The following is a 21,998-nucleotide window of genomic DNA, read 5'->3' on the forward strand; positions in this document are numbered from 1 at the left end:
CTGAAGGCCCTGAGAAGAGAAAAACAATTCTAATTTTAAAAATACCAAATCCTAAACATCAATGAGGGATTATCTTTTTCCTCTATTCCTAGTTGATGACTAGATGGTGCTGATCCAAGTACGTGAATGCAAGGAACGGTACGTCATATCTTATCAACGTCATGTAATTTTCGGGTCGTATAACAAAACGTTTTTTCATCAACAATAAAAAAAACAGAAAATAGGGAATAAAACGAGAAAAGAATTCAGTCAGATTTATTATCCGACTGTCCCGTGAGGTTTTAAAAATAATTTGTCTAGACATCTGAATTTCTAGGGTCTCGGCTGAAACGGCTCGGTGCACGTTTTTTTTTTTTACAGAAATCAGTTATTCGGCCGTGCTCTTCCTGTGGCGGCATATTGGGCTGACAAAGTGTAGTCTCACTATAAGACATGTCATCGACACGAAAGAAGAAAAGACATAGTAGGTATTTCTGATGCCTCAGAAATATCGTTTTACTTATGTAGCAGTAGACGGTTACAGCGATATAATCGTCGACTCCAAACTTCAAGCTTATATAGAAAAGCTGACAATTAACCAACTACTTTGTCAAAAGGTATCGCTTTTCCCTTTTTATCATCTGCCTAGCTTTTTCCCAACAACCTTTGTTAGGGTCGGCTTCCAGTCTAACCTGATGCAGCTAGCTAAGTATGTACCAGTGTTTTGCACTGCCTATCTAACTATAAACCAGTTACTCAGGCAACCCGATACCAATTTGTAAGACAGATTGGACTACCCGTAAAGACCGCCAAAAATATTCAAATCACTGCCGGGACCTACCAGTTTATCGTACCTTCCAACACATAGAAGAACTCGTCAAGACAAGATAGTTCCATCCACGGACCGACCACGCCAAGCGTTGCTTAACTTTAAGATCGATCGAGCGACTTTGCCACGAGTCCTTTTGTTGCCTTTTTTTTGTTGTTGTGTAAAATAGCTACCCTGTGTAAAACATGGGTAAAACTCTTTTAAGAAGAAAAAAATAAATCGTAACAAGGTATTACAAAAAATCTTTACTAATATTACGAATATTTACAAAATAATATACTTCGCCGAATCATCTGTCAACAATGATTGAGTTATTGGTCTGTGAGGGCATTGCCGATGCCGCGGAACCGGAGTCCGCCATCCACCTCGATAATGGCGCCGGTGACGAGGCGGCTGTGCTCGCTGGCGATGTGCACCACCATCTTAGCGATGTCGTCTCCCAGGCACGGCTCGCCCATGGGCACGTTTTTGCTCATCTGCGCCAGCCACTCGCGGTACTGCTCCTCCGATTGATTCGTCACTCGAGTCACGAATTCCGATACCTAATAAGGAGTAAATGTTATACGAGATTACGAAATGACGTGCGTTTTCATGGTAAGAAATACAAACTATTAATATTGTTACTATATGTACTATGGAGATCTAAGGGGGAGGCCTATGTTCAGCAGTGGACGTCCTCTATGGCTGAGATGATGATGATGATACTATTATGTTGACGTAACATAAATGATACTCACAGTAACTCCTGGACTAACGGAGTTTACTCTGACACCTTTGGGAGCGAGCTCTAACGCTACGTTACGTGTGAAATGGTCAAGTGCAGCCTGAAACAGAAATAAATGGATCCGTCAACCTCAAAGATAGGAAACGAACTTTCAACCCAAATATCAAATCTAGGTTCGAGGTTACTCTCACCTTTGCCATGGGGTAAGGCAAGCTGCCAATAGAGACCATCGTCGCGGCTATGCTGGAGATGTTGACGATGTTTCCCTTAGACTCTATGAGGGCGGGCACCAGCAGCCCGGTGAGATGGTACACGCCGCGCACGTCTATCCTGAACACCTCGTCGAAGGCCTTCATGTCCAGTTGTTGGATTGTAGTCCTGCAGCCTACAGCTGCGTTGTTCACAAGAACATCCAGTCTGTAATGAAGAGTGAATTTAATGGGTGTGAACTTCTTGCGTCAGGATGCCAAGCGTCGGGGCGCCTAGTGGCGAGATGACGACCTCAAATGTTTTGGCGTCCCAACGATTTCAGTCATGAGCGATAGCGTTCGGCACCTAGGTGCTTGGTTACGTTACGTTTTAAAAGGAGGGTCACAGGGGTGTAACTCCTCTTTAAAAGCATTATCTGTCTCTTTGCATCTGATAAACTATATCAAGTGTTAATACTGTTATTGGTTGGCACTTGTTACTTATAAAAACCAAATCTTATTTACTCTGATTTGCTCAATCAAAGGAGAAAAGTCACCTTCCAAAATGGTCGAGTGTTTCCTTGGCGGTCTTCTGGACGCCCTCGTCGGTGCCGAGGTCTGCGACGATGGGCAGCGGCTGTAGCCCCCGCAGCTTGTGGCACGCGGCCGCCACGGCGCGCAGCTTGCCTTCATTCCTGCCCACGAGCGACAGCTTCGCGCCCAGCGCGGCGAACAGCAGCGCCGTCGACTCGCCGATGCCGGCGCTCGCTCCCGTCACTAGCACCACTTTGCCGCTGAAGTCGAAATTCATGTTAACTTTTTTGTAGTACTACAGCCTCAAATGTGCAGTGTTACCGTGGTACGAATTTAATCGCTAAAGAACTACTGACTCCTAAGGCCGTTCTACCTTACTATATATAAGTGGTTACTATCTTTGCGATTGTCAGCCATATCTACTTTATCAAATAGGTCAGTATCAAGAAGAAATGGTTAGGACTGTCGATGTCGTCATGATTTTTCAAAATGCCCGTGAATATTCCTATAAAAGTAATTCACATCTAGACTGGAGGAGTACTTATAATAATAATTTAATAATTTCATTTACTTGCATTAAATGTGGTACAAGAGTTGGTACAAAATTTAATTAAAGTGCTAGACACATTCCGCAGTTATAAAACAGCATGCAAGTATTGAGAAAAAAAAAAGAAAAACACAGATTAAATCTTTCAGTTGTAACACACACACAAAAGAAACACAATACTTAAAATGTGATAAGAGTAATTACAATGCATTTCTAAAATGATAGGACTGAGACGAAAACATTCTTATAAACTCCTCTACAGAATGCTTCTATTCTGTAGAGCTCAGAGTAATAGTCTCTTCTATTGGCCACGTTCGTAAAGACCTACAGAATTTCTCATATGACTTAATAATTTATTTGAAACCATTTCGAGACAATATTTTTACATTGACTTTAAAAGGTTTGAAAACTGATTTCAAGTTTAGATACTCTTATTGTAGATACTGGTAAATATTCCAATACAATTTTTCTGAATAAGAAGGGAGTGAGTGTCAGTTTGACGAGTGAAAGGGAAGAATGGAAGCGGAAGACAAATAAAATTGGGAACAGGACAGGAAGAAGAAGACAATTTTTCGTTGATATTTGGAAAACCGAGGATCCTCGGACCTATTTTTCCATAAATATGTTAAGAGCTGGATGCGAGCAGCCGAAAATCGATCTCAGTGGCGTGCACTTGGAGAGGCCTATGTCCAGCAGTGGACTGCTATAGGCTGATGATGATGATGATGATGATGATGATGTTAAGAGCAGTGTTTCAAGAACTGCAAGCTGAGTGAAAAAAATATCTCACAGGGATTTACTTAACAGGAAAAGTCTCGGAGGATGATGATTTACTTAACAGAAGTAGCACTATGGTATACCATTGTATCAGTACGGGTAAAACCTACCGTGCACCGCCTTGCGAGGGGAGGAATTTCATAATATTACGCAAAAGATGTTCTTGCGTAACATTAACAAATACGAAAGATTGATATTTATGTTTTTGTCTTAGCGTTATCTACAGTGCTTACCTTAAGGTATGGCAGTACCGGTATTTGTCGGTTTTCAAAACATGTTATCTAAACTTCTTAGTGGTGAAGACTAGATATCAAAATCGATGTATTTATAGAAAGGTACTTGAAATTGTGTTCTTCAAAGTACTAATTACAGGAATTAAAAAAAAACAGAGGGTAGAAACAAAACTACACGAAGGAAAAAAAAGACAGTACATAAGAAGAATACCTAAGAGAGTTCATAAGTAAGCACATAAGAGAGTGCACAAGAGAGTACGAGTACATAAGAGAGCACATAATATGATTACATAAGGGGAGTACATAAGAGATTAGAGGGTATATAAGAGGAGTACATAAGGGGACTTTGACTGCCTCGCTGGTCCAGTGGTCGCATGCGCGGCTGCTGTGTTCGAGGTCTCGGGTTCGATTCCCGGGTCGGGCTGAAATCGCTTTGTGGGTTTTCTTAAGCTTTCACAAAGCAGCCCGTAGTCAGGAAGTTGGTGATTGATTCACCCGTGCATCGGAGAGCACGTAAATGTCGGTCCTGCGCCTGATCTCTTTCCGGTCGTGTCGGATTGCCGTCCCATCGGGTTATGAGAGTGAAGGAATAGGGAGTGCACCCGTGTCTGCGCAAATGCTCGTGCACTATAATATGTCCTGCGCAGTTGGCTGATCTCCTTAAATGAGAACAGCCGCCGTGGCCGAAATTGGCCGTGGACGCCATTACATAAGGGGAGTACATAAGAGGATTACATAAGGGTAGTACATAAGAGAGTACATAAGAGATTAAGAGGATACATAAGAGGAGTACATAAGGGGAGTACATAAGTGCAGTACATAGTGGATTACATAAGAGGATTACATAAGGGGAGTACATAATAGATTAAGAGGATACATAAGAGGAGTACATGAGAGGAGAACATGCGAGAGTACATAAGAGAGTTCATAAGAGGAGTACATAAGAGAGTTCATAAGAGTGTTCATAAGAGTGTTCATAAGAGAGTATATAAGAGAGTTCATAAGAGGTGAACACAAGAGAGTACATAAGAGAGTTCATAAGAGAGTACATAAGAGAGTTCATAAGAGGAGTACATAAGAGAGTTCATAAGAGCTCGAGAGCTCGAGCGGTGGTCAATTTCAAATCAGTAGAGCACCATGGATTTTGAATGAAGAGCGCGGGCGGAGGCTGCGTGCAGTGTATGGCTGGCGACTTCTTGACCGCACGATGAAAATTCACCGTGCTGTCGACCGCCCGAATCAGTTGCAACTGCTCGAGCGGTTCGTGTATGTGCGTCCATAGAACTCTGCAGTTCACTGTGCAGTCGCAGCTGAATGCTGTCGCCCCTGACTGCTTCAAACGGTCCGTGTATTGCCGGTCTAAGGCTTCTAAAAAGAGAAATCATATAATGAAACAACTATTTATTCGTTAAATTATAATTAATTTCGTTTTCGATTGACAAAGTTGCTAAGTTTGTTCGATCAATTCAAAAGCCAACTTAAAGATTTTTTCGCTTATTTAGAGAATTCACGATTATGTAAACCTTGAACTGTAAGGTTTTTTTGGAGGCGCTTGCGGTGCCCCTTTTGTCCGGCGTCCTGGGCCATCGTCCAACCGCGCCAATTAATTAATTGAGTGTGTAACAAACAGCGATATAATAATCATCCCCGCAGTCAGTAGGTATATTATTGGTAGACTATGCAGCCGTCGACTCGCCGATGCCGGCGCTCGCGCCCGTCACCAGCACCACTTTGTCAGTTGTTGTTGATGTTCATGTTTAGTATTTTTGAGAGAAATAACAATAAAGCGTCAAGTGTGCAGTGCTGTTGTGGTATAGAAATAATTAATCTAGAGTTAAGTACTGTCTCTTACCGTTCGATCTCGATATTTATAGGAAACCACTATCTACACCTCAATAAGACATCGGCATAATCAGAGGGACCTGTTTCCAACTATAAGTAATTTATTACCTACGCTTTGCTTTGCCCCTTGCCCCTTACATATAATTAAGTAAGTCCATTGGGCCACGCTTGCCTAGTAGCCTGGGGCCCGATTCTCCTAATTTTACTTAAGCAACATACGATTCACGTTCGACTCGATTCGACTGATATCCAATCCCGACTCGATTACGATTGAAACGTATGTGGCATTCCGCTATTTTTTCTTTGAAATAAACGTTTTTATCCTTTTCTGTCATTCAATAATGAATCATTTTGTCTGCAAATGATTTACGATTGCAAAATGATTGTACAGCAAACTACCGTATATACCAAAATCACCAAACTAGCAGACCAATCGCACACCAATCAAATGTCAATCGAATACGATTGGTCTTTTATTAGTAGCAGAATGCCCGATATGGTTAAAACTGCTATTGCGATCATATTGCGACTCGATTTCTATTCGATTTTGACATTATTAACTTAGGAGAATCGCGCCCCTGTTGAATGCGTTTCATGATTTTCAATCGAATAAAAAAGTCTTTGAAAAAATTCAGCCCTTATTAAGTTTCCGAATAGTTTACGAGTTCATAGTATAGATTAAAACAAAAAGCAATAAATTGAATTGTGAAAATTGCGAAACCGTATTTTCATAAAATCGTTTTCTATGAATATTTCTCATTCTTCTTAGTAAGATTCATGTGACATTTAGGTAGGTATCTAAAAATATCTTAAAAGATAGTCAAGCTTGTAATCGCAACCATTTATCTGTACCGTTGTTCTTTTTATTATGATTTATCAACAACCGTATAATCTGCGTGGAATCAGCAGCGATAAGATATTGTTGTATCTTCTTTAGCGATTACCAGACAGGCATTGTTTATTTACAGTTTACCTACACTAAATTTGCTTTTTCATACCATTTATATCGATAGGGCCTTGGACCTTGCGTCCTACGATTATCCAGTCAACGAACTTGATGTGGACTTTATTTATGTAGGTATTAAGTACAGTTACTAGCGGGATGCGGACGCTTGCTGTGTACGCGAGTACTTCAGTACTTATCAGGCGTTCAGTTGAGCCGCACGCAAGATGAACATCGACTTCACGGACAAAGTGGTGCTGGTGAGCGCCGGCATCGGCGAGTCGACGGCGCTGCTGTTCGCCGCGCTGGGCGCGAAGCTGTCGCTCGTGGGCAGGAATGAAGGCAAGCTGCGCGCCGTGGCGGCCGCGTGCCACAAGCTGCGGGGGCTGCAGCCGCTGCCCATCGTCACAGACCTCGGCACCGACGAGGGCGTCCAGAAGACCGCCAAGGAAACACTCGACCATTTTGGAAAGTGAGTATTTTTCCTTCGATTTAGCAAATCAGAGTGAATAAGATTTGGTAGACGTTTACAGATAATATCTACGTGACAACATATGTAGGTACAAACATTTTGTTCAGTTTATCAGTCATAAACAAAGACAGATATGTTGTTGACCTACACAATATATTTTTTCTTATCATTTGCTCGACTGTACTTGTACTACGGAATCTCTTGGTTCAAAATGCCGATGTCATTTGCATTATATAGTCAAACTTAAGAACGAAGTACATTCAGTTATTACTATCGAAGAATCCTGTATCCTTTTCCATAGTTCAAACAACCTATATTTCTACCGAATTTAATTATATAACTTGAGCACCATATAACCGAGCATATCAACGTGTTTCCAGGCTGGATGTGCTGGTGAACAACGCCGGCATCAGCGCTCGCACGTGCCTGCAGATGGCCGAGATGGCGACCTTCGACGAGGTGTTCCGCATCGACGTGCGAGGAGTGTACAACCTGACGCGGCTGCTGGTGCCCGCGCTCATTGAGTCCAAGGGGAATGTCGTCAACGTATCGAGTATAGCAGCTACTGTTGTCGCTGTGGGCAGCTTGCCCTATGGCATGGCTAAGGTTAGCAACTAAATCAGCGTATATCAGTGTCCATTGTTCACAAGCAGATTTACCGTTCTGCATCCCACAAAATTGTTTCACGTTATCAAAACACCTGGCTGAATGATTGATTCATGATTCTCATGGCCTGGAAACGTGAGTGAGTAGGTACTTTATGGAGTTTGTTTAAGTCGTCAGATAAATGGACTCTTTTAAACAAATACGTGTTTAATATTTGATCATTAAAATTAATGGCGACACTTCGTGTCGGTTTGTTTCGCCTTCCGCAATATTAAACAAGAATCGCAATTTCAGCCATTTGTGGAGTTGTTATTATGCAAAAGTGTAAAAAACATGTTTACATCGAACATTACGTAGCCTGCAATGTATGTAACATTATATACCTATCTTGTTTGTATTGTACACAGGCTGCATTAGACCACTTCACGCGACTGGTCGCGCTTGAGCTGGCTCCTAAGGGCGTCAGGGTTAACGCCGTCAGTCCTGGAGTTACGGTACCTAAGTCTTATATCTATGATACTTACCAGTGGCGAGGCGTCCCTATAAGCCGAATCCTGTCGGCTTCCCTTTGGAATTACTTACTGACCCTCTTTATGTCAAAATGAACTCCATATCTCTAACTAGATACTTTTGGCTGTAAGTAAAACCTTATGTTGTTAAACTTTTCAGGTATCAAATATAGTGAAGCGTATGACAGGCTATACTGAGCAGCAGTACCAAGAATGGCTATCATTTGCCGCTGCGGCCACCCCCATGGGCAAGGTCTGTGAGGGGGAGGATATTGCTCGCATGATCGTCCACCTGGCCAGTGACCATAGCCGCCTGGTCACTGGGACTATAGTGGAAGTCGATGGCGGGCTGAGATTCGCTCCCCCAGCGAACTTATTGTCACAGCAGATGAAGTCTTGAATACTTAGGGAGTCGGGCTTATGTGAAGTCTCAACAAAATATTCAGGAATGTGAATTTACTTGAACAATGGGTGTGTTGTGAAGATTGCTGTGCAGGAATTGATGCTAGATTGTAATTTAATATAAATCAGAGTATTAAATCTTTAATAAAGCTTTATTAATATTCGTACCGAAACAGGTTGATTAAAATATTGTCAAAACAACGCTATAATATCGCTAGGCACTCCGTATGTATAAAAGCTATAAAATTATAATATAAAATATCCTCAGATGTCCCATGTCTGGGTGACACGTGTTGAACTAAAACAATAGGTACAACAACAAGTTCGTCTGTGCGGATATCAAACATGTTTTATTATAAGATCTCCACATGTGTCTGAAGTATTTTTATCCGCGTGCAACTGAGGCACTAAATATGTGTGTATTTACTATAAACAATTCACTTAGTTGCTAATATTAGGTATACAACCATAGGTAAAAGTTGCGTTAAGAAGAGTAATGCTAATAAGTAAAAAAAAGACTGAAAACATTTTTTTTACTTACAACTGGCAGGAAATAAATAAAACATTATCAAAAACACTTCATTTAACCTGATCCTTCAAAATCTCACTGTTTCCGGAGCCAGCGAACTGCAGAGCACCATCGACGGGCACCACGGCCCCAGTGACCACTCTACTGGCTTCATTGCTGGCCAGCTGCACTATCATCTGAGCGCAGTCGTCCCCAGTCGTGGCTGTTCCCATAGGAATCGTGCCTTCAGCAGTTTTCAGCCACGCCCGGTACTCTTCATCCGAATAGCCCGTTAAACGTTGGACGAAAGTGCTTACCTGAAAGGGTTTTGTCATTAGTGCAATTCCCTCCATTTTCAAAGATGGGACGTGAATCACGTAAAATAAGTAGGTAAGATTGCAAAGGTAAATTAGGACCACTACTCACTGTTATGCCAGGACTAACAACGTTGACGCGTACTCCTTTCGGCGCCAACTCGTAAGCAATTAAACGGCTGAAGTGGTCCAGAGCCGCCTGTCAACAAATAACAAGTTTTAAAACAAAAAACTTGGTATTGAATCACTAAAGAACATTTCTTTGTCTTGTGTACCTTCGAGAGACTGTAGGGCAGGTTTCCCGTCGTGACCATGGTCGCCATGATGCTGGACACGTTGACGATGTTCCCCTTGGACTGGATGAGCGCAGGCACCAGCAGCCGCGTCAGGTTGTACACTCCTCGGATGTTCACGTTGAACACCCGGTCGAAGTCTTCCATGGTGGCCAGCTGGATGTTGGTCCGCGCACCCACGGCCGCATTGTTCACCAGGACGTCTAGCCTGTCATTCAAATTGGTATTGAGCGTTGTGTATAAAGGGCTATCTAAGAAAAAATCCCGATCTAGCACCAGCACTGCAATGCTAAATGTCAGACAAACCAACCAGGTCCGGTTATTTGAGTAAAAATCAGTTTATATCAGGTCAGTCCGAATTTACTCAAGGCCGAAAACGAGTCTTATTATTATGCAACGAAACCATGTTTTGAACATCCAAATATTTTTCCTTATTATTAATCTGTTGTCAAAAACTGAACTATTCTAAGATAAGAAACCGGTCACACGATAGGAATTCGGTACGTTTTTAATAAAAATCGGAGTACAACAATGTTACTGAACGAATATGGATCATTACAGTATCTCCAGGTACAACTCTGATGAGGATAGCATAAATTTGGAGGCACGTTTGGGGCCTTCGGATACGAAGGGACCTGGTTACCTTGGTACCTTATACTTCAATTTTCAAATCAGGCTACCTCTAGTTGTTCAGTTCCTGGTTGAATCCAGTAGCCAAATAGCCGAGTAACCAGCTGGTTAGATGGCCATTCCATACATAATATGTAGCTACCATATAACATACCTACCATTCAGCTAGGCATCTCTAACTTTTTACCTACCTCCCAAAATGGTCGAGTGTTTCTTTGGCCGTCTTTTCGACGCCCTCGTCGGTGCCGAGGTCTGCGACGATGGGCAGCGGCTGCAGCCCCCGCAGCTTGTGGCACGCGGCCGCCACGGCGCGCAGCTTGCCTTCATTCCTGCCCACGAGCGACAGCTTCGCGCCCAGCGCGGCGAACAGCAGCGCCGTCGACTCGCCGATGCCGGCGCTCGCGCCCGTCACCAGCACCACTTTGTCAGTGAAGTCCATGCTGGTTCAGTTCGAGGGAACAACTGGCTGAGATCGATTTTGCTACGACTAATAAAATATCCTCTGACGTTATGCATATGTATGAGGAGATGATAAATATAATTTACATTAATTTGTTTCGCGAACTCAATATACTTTGACGACAAGTTTGGTAGTGGCTCACATGGTAGGTCTATTGTATTTGCTTTCACGCAAAAATACTGACTTTGGGTCGAAATCAAATAGATACTGAAATGATTACCATTTCAAGACAGCGGAATATCATTTAATAGAATACCTACTTATAGTTAGTGGGTAATTTAATCAGAGTAGGTACCTACCGTCATATACATACAAGCCCTCTTATAGTTGCCTATAGAATTAAGTGCAGCCGTAGGCCTATGGCTAGAGTTAAGTCTATCCTTAGTTTAACTGACTTGAACTAGGTTTGTTTAGATAGATATGCTTATCTTGCCTTTCCCGACTCTGAGCTTTTATTCAAATTAATACTCAATAACTTTATTGCATTCCACAATGTGTACAGGCTGGTGGGTAAAATTAAAAGAAACAATTATGGACCCTGTCGGGCACAGCAAAGTTAGTTTTTAGAGGAGAGGACGAAGAGCGCTTTGTAAATATAATAGGTAATATTGAAATAAATGTAGAAAATGTTGTATTTAGATATTTAAGTAGATATTATTTCTGTGTAGATTTATTTACATTAAATTAAAGTAATATAAGAGCCCTAAAAATGCTGACAGACATTTTTGCGAGACATGTTTCTTTTAATGTTTTTTTCATGTAAAACCAACCCAGCGAATTCAAAACCAAAAGGAAAGAGATTCTAGTAATTTAAAATCTAGTTTAAGTACCTTATTGCAATGCCATCTATTTTAAGCATTGAATACTATATATGTTCATTGAACTTGATGAGTTGCTTTAAATATGCTACTCAACGACAGATGTCACTGTACGTGGTTAACCTGGCTGCTTACTCGGATTTATGTACCTATGTAAATTATTTTTTTCTTGCTTTTTTCCTGAACTTTATCATAAACATTATTTATTTTTCATGATTTTGATTTATTGGTGTTAAAATATTCGTGTAGTAAGTCTACAACATTGATATTTTCTCATCCACCTTTTTACTGATTTACCTTACCATTTGTATAAAATGTATTATAAATACCAGAAGAAACACCTTGCACCATTGCCATTGAGAATACTTATTAAGTATTTCAAAGAATACGTGAACAAAGTTTAATTCTAACAAAGAGCACAAAGCGGGATGTCAACAAGTCACTCGGATTATTCCACATCAGTGAACTTGTAAATAAAAATGCCCTTTTCAGTCGTGGGAATAGCATTGTAGTGTAAACTTATAATGGAAATGTCAAGTGTTCTTCCTTGATGCCGAAAGGTGTCTAAATGTTCGGTCCAACAATTTTAATAAGTATGTAATAGTAATAGGTAATGTGTTACTTTCGAAAGCGTTTTGAATGGATGAATGAGAAACTTGCGGCTCAAAAGTTTAATTTTTTGTATCAGTTTTTATTCCATTCATCTACAAAGAAAATATAAGTACAATAAAACATAATGTACTGATTGTGTTTAATTTAATATTATTAGTTAAAAACGATTATAAAAAAATCTTTAAATACTAGTTTTGCTACTCGCTGATAGATGGCGCTAGTAAGCTGACGCTAGAAATCAAAATCAAAGTTTTGGTTTCACATCATTTTACCAAATAAATATTATATTTATAACTATGGAAGTATTCTGTTGTTTTTATTATTAGTCTAAAGAAGTTTAAAGTCAACATGGTGGTAACGTGTGTCGCGTCAAGCCGTCAGTACGTGTAACTCAATATTGCTACAGATTGGGCTGCTGTTTTCAATGCAGTGTTTTGGCTCGTTACCGTTGTTAGTGTAAGGTCTCGTGTTACTGAACAAACATGTTCACTTCACCGCTGTATCCGTTACTGTTGATGTTTTAAGTAGCTGTAACATGTTATGCGTGTTTTTTCATGCAAGTAGGTACCTACGTGTAACTTACCCCTTGTTACTTTCTATAGTATATTTAGATAGACTCTACACAAAAAGTGACTGAAGAATATCTATTGAATATACAACATGTAACGTAATTAACGCACACCCTCAAACACCCCAATTAGAATATTATGTTATAATCATAATACATACACTGAATTTTTAATTTAACATGTATATGCATTGTTATTTACGAAATTAGTTATACCAAATCTTGGAAACCTTTTTGGTCATACTACTACGCACGCAAATATCGCGCCGCCCGCCGCTCGACGCGACACAACATAACGAAACTACGGAAAAAGCCGACAATACACGAAGTCTTATTACTTTGAGTTTCGGTCTATTTGAATTTGTTTTGACTGTACAGGGTTAATATGACAATAATTTCCGTAGTCTTAATTATTTTTGGGATAAAAATTACCTATATTAAAAATGATATTAATCGATTCAGTAAACGATTCTGAACAAACTAATTTCAGGATGTGCGTTAATTAAGTTACATGTTGTATATAGAAAAAAAAATAGTTTACCTTTTTCGAAATGCTATCGAGACCAAAATAAATTATTTGCAACATAATGCACCAGGACCTGAAACTAACATTTGTAGAAAAAGTTTAATAGTTAATGGAATGTATGTTTTCCGATTTTCTATTCTTTAATTATGTAAAAAATAATCAAACACCTATCGCAAAATACACACAACACTTGTGACTACAGACAATGAATTAATCTCATAGCCTTTTCCTAACCAGGGATTTCGGGACCGGCAAACCACACAAAGCACAATGATAACTAAATAATTGAACCATCATTAAACTTCGGTGTTTACTTTTACAAAAAACTTGGTAAAAACATGAAATAGGTATCAAGTGTTTGTGAAGCGCTGCCAGGGTATTAAGTTACCTACTTGATGAATAAGGCTATTGATTGTAACCTATTCACGGTTGCCATGGTGATTATTTGTTATGATAGAATATCGCGGCCTTTGGTAATCTTCCGTAGAATCCCATGTATGAAGATGATGTCGTAGATAAGAGGTTAAAGCTACACCTTTGATAAAATTACCAAATGTTAAGTTTAAACTTTTAAATGATGTAAGAAAAACTTTATTTGTACATTTGAACCAGTCAAAAGGTCATACGCCTGTAATAGATAAGAAGATCAATGATTACATGGATGGTGTACCTATGTTCCAACTATTGTGGCAACCTATGTTGTTTAAGTAACTAATATAAAGATTTATACCTAGGTACATCGAGTTTAGATTTTTCGGACTGTTGCTTGTAACTGTAACAGAAATTCTACCGAGGCTTATATAACAATAGTTAGGTGTGCCATACGAAGAAAAACGTTAGAGCAGTTGGCGTGTGTCGGAGCTCCTTTTAACTAGTGAATTAAAACATGGTAGTTTAAAAGCAAACATACATAGCATGGCTACCGTTTGAAACAAATAATTTCTTGAAAGAGGTGGATAAAGTCAACCTTTACTCCAAGTTCTTAGTATACTTTTTCCTGTTCATCAAGTTTTCATCAGCAAACGAACATATCAATCATACATTTTTAACTCGCCACACAAAGCAGGAGCAATTTCCTGTAGTTTCCCAACACGTACGCAACCTGACTCAAAGTAAACAAAAGAAACATAACTATTAGTTAACGACAGCAACCGGTGAAAGGGTTGTCGGTGCGCGCACAAGGCGGGGTGGGCGTGACCAGTCGGCGGCACGTTTGATCGCTAACCCCCGCCTACGGACGAGCATCGGAAACGCATCGGGTTTCCACTTCCTCACATGTTTAAGCCTTAAGGTTTGTGAACACAGCTTGGTAACGTCAGCCTTAATTATATAAGCAATGCTATTATTGTGTAAATAAAAGGTGAATCAAATGGCGTCTGTTTTGCTGTGTTCGAATAAATATTTGATTGAAATTAAATGTGCTTTGTTCTCGTTGCTATCTGCTGAGTTTATGGAAGTTGTAAAAGGGTTTGTGTCTTACTTCAATGGGTTTGAAGATCTAGTTATTAACCCTTTTTGTTTATGCCATTTGAGCGTAGTAGGAACAGATCTCTAACTAACTACTTATAGAGTACCGCTATCGTGTGTCTTGTCATCATTAACCTGCATTTTGTTTGTACAAGATCTATAGTTTACCTAAGTCGTTGAAAGCTCGTTTGGTAGTTAAACTCATAACAACTGACAACATTTTTCTTTTCAAAAAGATGTTTGAAATCTAGAAAACCAAAGAAGTTAATTAACACTCTATAAAGCCCATTAGTGAAACGTCGTAACTTCGATATTTCTAATATCCTTTCATTAAAATCATCTGAACGCTGAGTTAAAATGAATAACAACAAAACTAATAACACCAAAAGTAATTTTAATATTTTTTTCGCAACAACACAACAATTTTAATAACTTAAAAAGTCGTTACCTGTTTAAAAATAAACACATTTATACGTGTGACATGTAATATGCGCGCGCGCAGTTCATGTGTGCATTATTTATTCGTTTTGCAATCATCTCGGCTCAGCACGGTGCCTGCGAGGAGCGCAAAGCCTTCTTACACCCCTTCATTTTAAAACCTACCTTATTCCACTTGATATAAGCTTCAAAACTCCTCTCAGGATAACTTAATGCCATCTTTGTAACTCTTGTTATTGTATTTGGAGTTCTATTCCTATGGGTACAGGTTGGTTTTGCCTTGCATGGGTGTTAGTGAGGAAGCAAAGGGTGCGAGGCTGTTGGGCTCCAAATAAATTGTCCCCGATATATCCCGGCGCGTATATCACGCCGCATTTACACCTCGTAAGGGGGAGCGCACACTTCACAAGGGACTTTACAAGCGGATATTTGATTCGGATATTAAAAGGGGGTGAGATTTTGGGTTCCTAAAGGATAATTTGCGGGCTTTTAACAGAGACTTTAGAAGAGTGTCTTGAATTTGACTGACACAGCAATTTTGCTTACTTGTATCGTCTTCTTGTCAATGTGAAAAACCCAACTATGATACCATACTCATAAATTATAAACACGTAAACATAACACAGGCCAAAACTACATACACTATTCATACTATATTTTCCTTCTTTCTGATCTTAAAAAACCGTCGTGATATACGTTTAGCCTTAGCTCATAAGCGGCGAATCAAAAGAGATTACCGGGCCTATAAATATGGCGGCCAAGATTATTATAATTTGTATTATAACATTAAAATAATATCGACGGCCGTCGGCTCCTAATAGATTTATCTCAAACTCGTGCATCGATATATTGTGATGACGGGATGAGCTGACATCATTGTCGCGTGGGTTCTAATGACCTTAAACTGTGATATTATCATTATTTACCAATCTTATTATTGCTTTGTAATTGTTAAGGCTTTGGTAACTGGGTTGAGGAGGCCAGATAGGCAGTCGCTCCTTGTAAAGCACTGGTACTCAGCTGCATTTGGTGAGACTGGAAGCCGACTCCAACATAGTTGGGAAAAGGCTAGGCAGATGATGGATTGTTAAGGCTTTTTTAAGAAGTGGTAAGCTAAACGATAAGGGTAGGAATAACTTTCAGGTGTGACCCGGCGCAGTGCTTGAATAGAAAACGGTAGGTTTAACATCTCCTTTTTATGGGAAATCATCAAATGCCCTTAACCGCTGTGGGGGCAGCGTGACTAAGCGTCAGATACTTACTGACTAAAACCTAAGTATCATGTTACTTTTTAAGGTCGTTATGTACCAGGGCCGCGGTAACTAAGTATTTGCAACAATCCTGTAGCTCTGGCCGGAGGATTAACGTCTTTAGCTTAACTTTAGCTATTAAAATAATAAGTTGGATCTTTAAAATAACTCATGAAAGTTAAGCATTTCTCAATCTCAATCTCAATCTCAGATCTTTCAATTGTTTGTTATTTCATATGTGCAACCGTTACTCCATATTGCTTTCTGTTTCGACTTTCAATTTATTATGAAATCTAGTTCAGATATTATCAGCAGTTCAGATATTGTCTGACAATAAAAGAACGTTATCAAGCTGTTGTTCAGGCAGTTTAGTTTATTGAAACTGAACCGGTTTTTGCTAGTTTTTTAGAGATTTAGATTGCAATTAATCTCGTAAATACCTACCTACGTAAAATCCATTGTGTTTTTGTTTGTTAAGGTTTTGTGGTAGAACCACTCACCCGGCTTAGATACTGCCTGGGTTTGAGACTAAGTATCTCTTTATAGTATATCAAATACTTACGAGACAAGGTTTTATATTTTGTAAGTTGTTAAATATTTATCACCACAAAAAGATAAATATTAAAAAAGTAAAGAACTTGCGCATATAAACAGTAATTTGGGGATTCACTTATTTATTACATATCTATATATTTAGATGATCTGATGAGCGTAGTGCATGATACTGATATTACGTAAATATTTGTCATTATGTCGACATTTTTTTTATCTGACATATTAATCTGAAACTTACCTAATGCGTAGGTAAAGCTCAATTAATCTTATTGATGACTGATAACAAACCAGTAATGTTTGGGAAAACCCGCTGAAAAATGAAGGGAAATTACTACAATTTATACCTGTTTTAGGATTAATAGATATATTTATTTTATTCCATCTTCTAAAATTTGCAAACAAGTAGTAAATAATCATTATTTGACTTCAATTGTACAAAAAATGTGTTTTTCAATTCAGTGATTACGTTGAAACGTCAGAATTGGCGCACGTTTGTTGATCGCGCGCCATGTTGGGATGCGTTTAGTGAGCGCGGACAATGGCGCGTTCGGTTCACGCTGCGAGCGCTGTAGCTGCGCGCTGCCTGCGCTGGGTGGTTTATTGTTTTACAACCAGCATTACACGCCTCTTCCCGCTTTGTCCCGACTTTTACGTGGGACAATGACGGGACAAATCGTAGGAATTCAACTCTGTTGTCAGATTGCTTGATAGAGTGCCGTAATCTTTCTTCCTGTCACATATTTCTGTCTGTTTGTTGCACACGTGATTGCTTTAATAAACCATTGTCTAGGTTTACATGTTAAGAGAAGGGCATGTTGTACATAACATTTATCTTTAATGACTCTATAGCCTTATTTTTACATAAAAAAGAATCAAATCCTTGAAGATAAAATATTAGATTTTCACATAACAATACATAACACCATTTAAAATTAATAACTTAAGTTAATTCTGATCGACTGGGCCATCGTAAAGATTAACTATATCCGTATCATTCATCAAATATTTTCGTAGTTGCCAGCGTAATTATGAAATGTTGCAAATTAAAAAAATATAATTTTCTAATAATGAACGGATTATGTAGATGTCTTCTCTCAAAATAGATGGTGCGTCATAAATCACAGGGTTTTAATTCAAGTTTTGGCTATTAAATATCATTAATAGATAATCAACAGTTTTTTGTGGCTGATTGAGACGTTACAAATGACATACGGCCTAAATATAATTAATGAAATGGGTATCCGTTTTCAAAATATTAACAAGTTTTTGTGCGCGTGGGAGTGACAAATTGCCGGAGCGTTTGGTATCGTAATTCGTAATATTGTTTCAATACATATCAATGGCTTGTGCAATGTTTATCACTGCCTTAAGCTATGAACTGACAACCTGATTGGTTTCAATATCAATCGTTTGCTTGGGTAACTACATGCTTAGTCAAAACTGACGGAAAATGCTACGAAACAGCTACAGAAAAGCTCTGACAAGTAAAAAATGTTATAACTGTTACTGGTACAGCCTTTTTATTGCCCCACTGTTGGACACAGGCCTCCTCTCACACGTAGAAGGATAATTTGATAAGCAAAAGAATGTAAGGGGTGAATAAGACAGATTTAGAAAAAGTGAGCGAGATACAAAAAATGGTTTCACTTGTAGCAGTGTTTTTTAACCGTTCCGGTTCATCTAAAAATAATAATTTTGATTAACCAATATCATACATAATCATAAATATTAAAAGCTCATTTATTCCGATTTTTAATGGCTTTATTTTAAATATTAATATTTAAATAACTGCAGACTAAACAAACATTTGATGAGCCATAAACAAAAATAAGATCCACGTCAACATCCTAATGATATTCCATTTTTAAACAACAACGGTTGTTGCGCAGTGACATAAATTACGGCCAGCATTATGTGCAGTGCTGTTCCTTGAATTTATCGACAATTGTCGCGTCTTGTATTGTCTTTAGTCGCCCGCTGGTGCGTCCATTGTGGCTGGACGTTTGTTTAAGTAGTGTTGTGTAGTCATCCATCACTCGTCGTGGGTGCTACTGCGCGGTTACAGTTCAGCCTTGGGCTGTTCCGTTATCCCTTGCTTTGTATAGGGGCTGTTTTCTATTGAAGAATGCTGGATAAGTACAGCTACAGACGGTATAGCATAGTTTTGAAGATTTTTCACTTTCTAGTGTCTATGTTTCATAACTGGTACTGACTATTTCATGTTATGTGTCTTTGTTTTACTATATTTTTATCAACAGTACCTACATAGTTATTTACATCAATTGATGTAAAGAATATTTTTAATCATGTTCATAAGCCATATTCCGTGATACCGGGACGACTTTACTTTTCGTTCCTTATATAAATTGGCAGAAATAATTTTCCATCATATGAAATCTTGCCAATATAAAATTTGCAAGTGCACACCCTGTATATATATCTCGTCATTATATCCTTCCTATAGTCCGAGGTGGTTGCATTGTCCGCACAGTGGCTCTCAATGCGTCCTAATGCTTGTTTAACATTGTTTGACGCTAGAACAATGGGCGCACTGTACGGACAGGCTGAATGGTGTTGCCGTTGCACGTTCCACGAATGAAAGTTTGACAGATTGACTTTGGAAGGTTCGCGCGTTTTTGCCGAAATTATAAAAAAAGTGAACAGGTTGAATGATGAAATTAATCTGTTTTTTCATTACGTGAACATTTCAATAATCCCCTTCATATTTTTTGTAAACTTTGGAATACTTTTTAGGTATGTAGTAATTCTATTTAATTCACAATCAACTTCTCGGTTTATGATTTTGTAACAGATACCTAGCGATTCTGATAAAAATACTTAGGTACTGCTTAATATATCTACTGACGACTTAAAACGAATGGCCAATCATTAAAAATCCTAAAGTAAAAAACTTTATTGACACGAAAAACAATGTTTTGTCCCCTCCCTGATTTACACCGGCTGTAAATGTCCGGTTTAACGGTTCACTTTTATGATTTTATTCTGAATTTTACGGTTTTGTAAGCGTAAACTCGAATGGTGTCGACGTGAGAAGATTATCGAAAATATAGATTTTTACGCTATCAAAACCGTTGGTATTGATGTGCCTATATCCTTACTTTGTGTTTCTATAACAATGTTAGTATTGCAATGAAGGCATCTTGAAATAATTCAGCAGATAGGGAACGAAAATCGTTATGGTTATGTTTGGGAATAAATCGGCCACCAAACGATCAATTTCACTTGAGAGCTGAAAAACCTGAATAAAAACTGCTGAAGCCAAATCTGAAAAAGATATTCAATGAAATTCAAACTTTTCTACTTAACATATTCCTAAAAACATTTGAAACATTTCCAAAGCATCACAAAACAAACATTACAAACAATTTCACCAACAAATCTCCCGTAGATTTCGTACATTGTTCACAAAAAATACAAATCAAAGCAACAAATCAATGAAACAATAAGGATTTACTTCACAACCAAAACAAATTAGGAAGACATTGTGACGAGTAAGTATTGTTCGATTGTGACCATTCAGGGGCTCTAAAACCCGTGGGGGGCACCTCTGATATACGGCAGTCGTAAATGTACACAAATGTTGCACTTTTTGTTTTTAATTATTTTTCTAGTTTAAGTCCAAGTTTTCGGGTGTTCGGAGTACGCGACGGGATGTAAGGAAACATTTGGCTTTTAGGGAGATAAGTCTTGGGTGCTGCTGATGGTGTTGGTGAGTGCTCTAGTTTGCTGGATCCTATTCTGAATTATAAACAGTCCCTATTGGTGCGGTGTTATACCACCGAACAGGAACTAGAGTTTGCACTTGAACACTCTTGGAAAGTCCAATGTAGTACAAAGTACAAACAACATAATACAACAGACAACGTTTCACAAGTAGGTATAGAGTAGTTATATAAATGGTCTCATAAGCACGCTGATAAAATAATGATGCATGAAAATCTCACTCGATTACCAGATAAAAAAAATATATTCATGTGAAAGTATAAATGACAACATTCCTTTGACTTGAACGATAAAAAAACTATCATAAAAAAAAATTAATTCCGATCGTAAATCTCAAACAGAAACAATAGTTTTGAAACAAAGACAACCTCACATAATAAAATGAAAGAAGTTTATGAGTTTAAACCATTTTTTCGACCAAAAAGTGGCACTGAGTGGTCTAGTTTGGGCCAGAGACTGCACTAAAACTATATAGACCCTCTTTGTAAGAATCCTGGTCGAAACAATGGCGTCAATGTTTGTCACAAATAGCAATGTAAACAATTGTAAAATATTATTTATTTTGTGTTCGTCACGAGATATTTATGAGACACTAAACATTTAAAGAGTTGAATGAGTTCTCAATGTTTGTAAATATTTTGAAATTATACAAACTTTATTTCAGAACCGTTGCTCGAAGGTTGAAGTGTGTTGTGCTGGACCCATTACTCACTAAAAGGGATTAAGATATGTATGATGATTTTGTCAACTAAAGGCTACAACGGTTAAACTGATTGGGATGAAAGGAACATTCCAGTAGATAGGTGGTAACCTGAAGACGAGCATAATAAACTTTTTATCTGAGTATTGGAAATAATTTCCCCGGGACCCGGGTGAAACTGCGGACCAACACTTAGGTCTTAGGTACATAAAATCATGTTGGACTTATTTCCGTTGCTCTAGAAAAAAATCCTTAATTAGAAGCCATTATAATATTATGTAATTAGGATTAACAAAACTGTACATTTGAAAGTACACAATTACATAATATTGTTTACTAGAGCAGTATGGTATTTGAACATAAATAAGGTTGTTACACTCGCGGTACACTTAAGAGGCGATGCTTATAAATCAATAACCGATCGAAGAGTTATATCCGTTAACCGCCTAATGATGTCCGGGTAAATAATTACCGACGTCTCAATTTGTGCAGTAGGGTTGTCTCGACTGTATATTTTTTAATGTATAGTA

At 38.7% G+C, this 21,998-nt stretch overlaps 3 protein-coding genes across 4 annotated transcripts; 1 reads left to right on the top strand and 2 right to left on the bottom strand.

The window, feature by feature from the left end:
• Positions 1-1,038: 1,038 nt before the first annotated feature.
• On the bottom strand, positions 1,039-2,595 carry LOC124630121 (3-oxoacyl-[acyl-carrier-protein] reductase FabG-like). Of its 2 annotated transcripts, XM_047163856.1 has the most exons (5): positions 2,278-2,581; positions 1,724-1,949; positions 1,546-1,632; positions 1,177-1,350; positions 1,039-1,137 (listed from the first exon to the last, which is right to left on the bottom strand). In XM_047163856.1, exons 1-5 carry the CDS (start codon positions 2,529-2,531, stop codon positions 1,120-1,122), a joined length of 759 nt encoding a protein of 252 aa, XP_047019812.1. In that variant the 5' UTR covers positions 2,532-2,581; the 3' UTR covers positions 1,039-1,119. The 2 variants fall into 2 exon arrangements, with proteins under 2 accessions (XP_047019812.1, XP_047019811.1); XM_047163855.1 differs by having other exon boundaries at positions 1,039-1,350; positions 2,278-2,595.
• Positions 2,596-6,808: 4,213 nt separating this feature from the next.
• Positions 6,809-8,758, top strand: LOC124630063 (3-oxoacyl-[acyl-carrier-protein] reductase FabG-like). Its single transcript, XM_047163781.1, has 4 exons — positions 6,809-7,068; positions 7,449-7,674; positions 8,082-8,168; positions 8,344-8,758. Exons 1-4 carry the CDS (start codon positions 6,824-6,826, stop codon positions 8,581-8,583), a joined length of 798 nt encoding a protein of 265 aa, XP_047019737.1. The 5' UTR covers positions 6,809-6,823; the 3' UTR covers positions 8,584-8,758.
• A 150-nt stretch (positions 8,759-8,908) lies between these two features.
• Positions 8,909-10,796, bottom strand: LOC124630062 (3-oxoacyl-[acyl-carrier-protein] reductase FabG-like). The gene is made up of 4 exons (XM_047163780.1): positions 10,522-10,796; positions 9,683-9,908; positions 9,520-9,606; positions 8,909-9,410 (listed from the first exon to the last, which is right to left on the bottom strand). Exons 1-4 carry the CDS (start codon positions 10,767-10,769, stop codon positions 9,165-9,167), a joined length of 807 nt encoding a protein of 268 aa, XP_047019736.1. The 5' UTR covers positions 10,770-10,796; the 3' UTR covers positions 8,909-9,164.
• Between the last annotated feature and the right edge of the window lie 11,202 nt (positions 10,797-21,998).

The sequence above is a fragment of the Helicoverpa zea genome, chromosome 4 (assembly GCF_022581195.2).
Source record: "Helicoverpa zea isolate HzStark_Cry1AcR chromosome 4, ilHelZeax1.1, whole genome shotgun sequence".
NCBI lineage: Eukaryota > Metazoa > Arthropoda > Insecta > Lepidoptera > Noctuidae > Helicoverpa > Helicoverpa zea.

What these genes read in the sequence shown, in the direction of transcription:
- LOC124630063 (XM_047163781.1), top strand. Translation starts at nt 6,824, where the DNA reads ATGAACATCGACTTCACGGACAAAGTGGTGCTGGTGAGCGCCGGCATC. An exon ending in ACACTCGACCATTTTGGAAA is followed by an intron (nt 7,069 to 7,448) that starts GTGAGTATTTTT and finishes ACGTGTTTCCAG; the next exon opens with GCTGGATGTGCTGGTGAACA. An exon ending in CCGTCAGTCCTGGAGTTACG is followed by an intron (nt 8,169 to 8,343) that starts GTACCTAAGTCT and finishes TAAACTTTTCAG; the next exon opens with GTATCAAATATAGTGAAGCG.
- LOC124630121 (XM_047163855.1), bottom strand. Translation starts at nt 2,531, where the DNA reads ATGAATTTCGACTTCAGCGGCAAAGTGGTGCTAGTGACGGGAGCGAGC. An exon ending in ACACTCGACCATTTTGGAAG is followed by an intron (nt 1,950 to 2,277) that starts GTGACTTTTCTC and finishes TCTTCATTACAG; the next exon opens with ACTGGATGTTCTTGTGAACA. An exon ending in TGCCTTACCCCATGGCAAAG is followed by an intron (nt 1,633 to 1,723) that starts GTGAGAGTAACC and finishes TTTCTGTTTCAG; the next exon opens with GCTGCACTTGACCATTTCAC.
- LOC124630062 (XM_047163780.1), bottom strand. Translation starts at nt 10,769, where the DNA reads ATGGACTTCACTGACAAAGTGGTGCTGGTGACGGGCGCGAGCGCCGGC. An exon ending in TGCCCTACAGTCTCTCGAAG is followed by an intron (nt 9,607 to 9,682) that starts GTACACAAGACA and finishes ATTTGTTGACAG; the next exon opens with GCGGCTCTGGACCACTTCAG. An exon ending in TTGTTAGTCCTGGCATAACA is followed by an intron (nt 9,411 to 9,519) that starts GTGAGTAGTGGT and finishes AAACCCTTTCAG; the next exon opens with GTAAGCACTTTCGTCCAACG.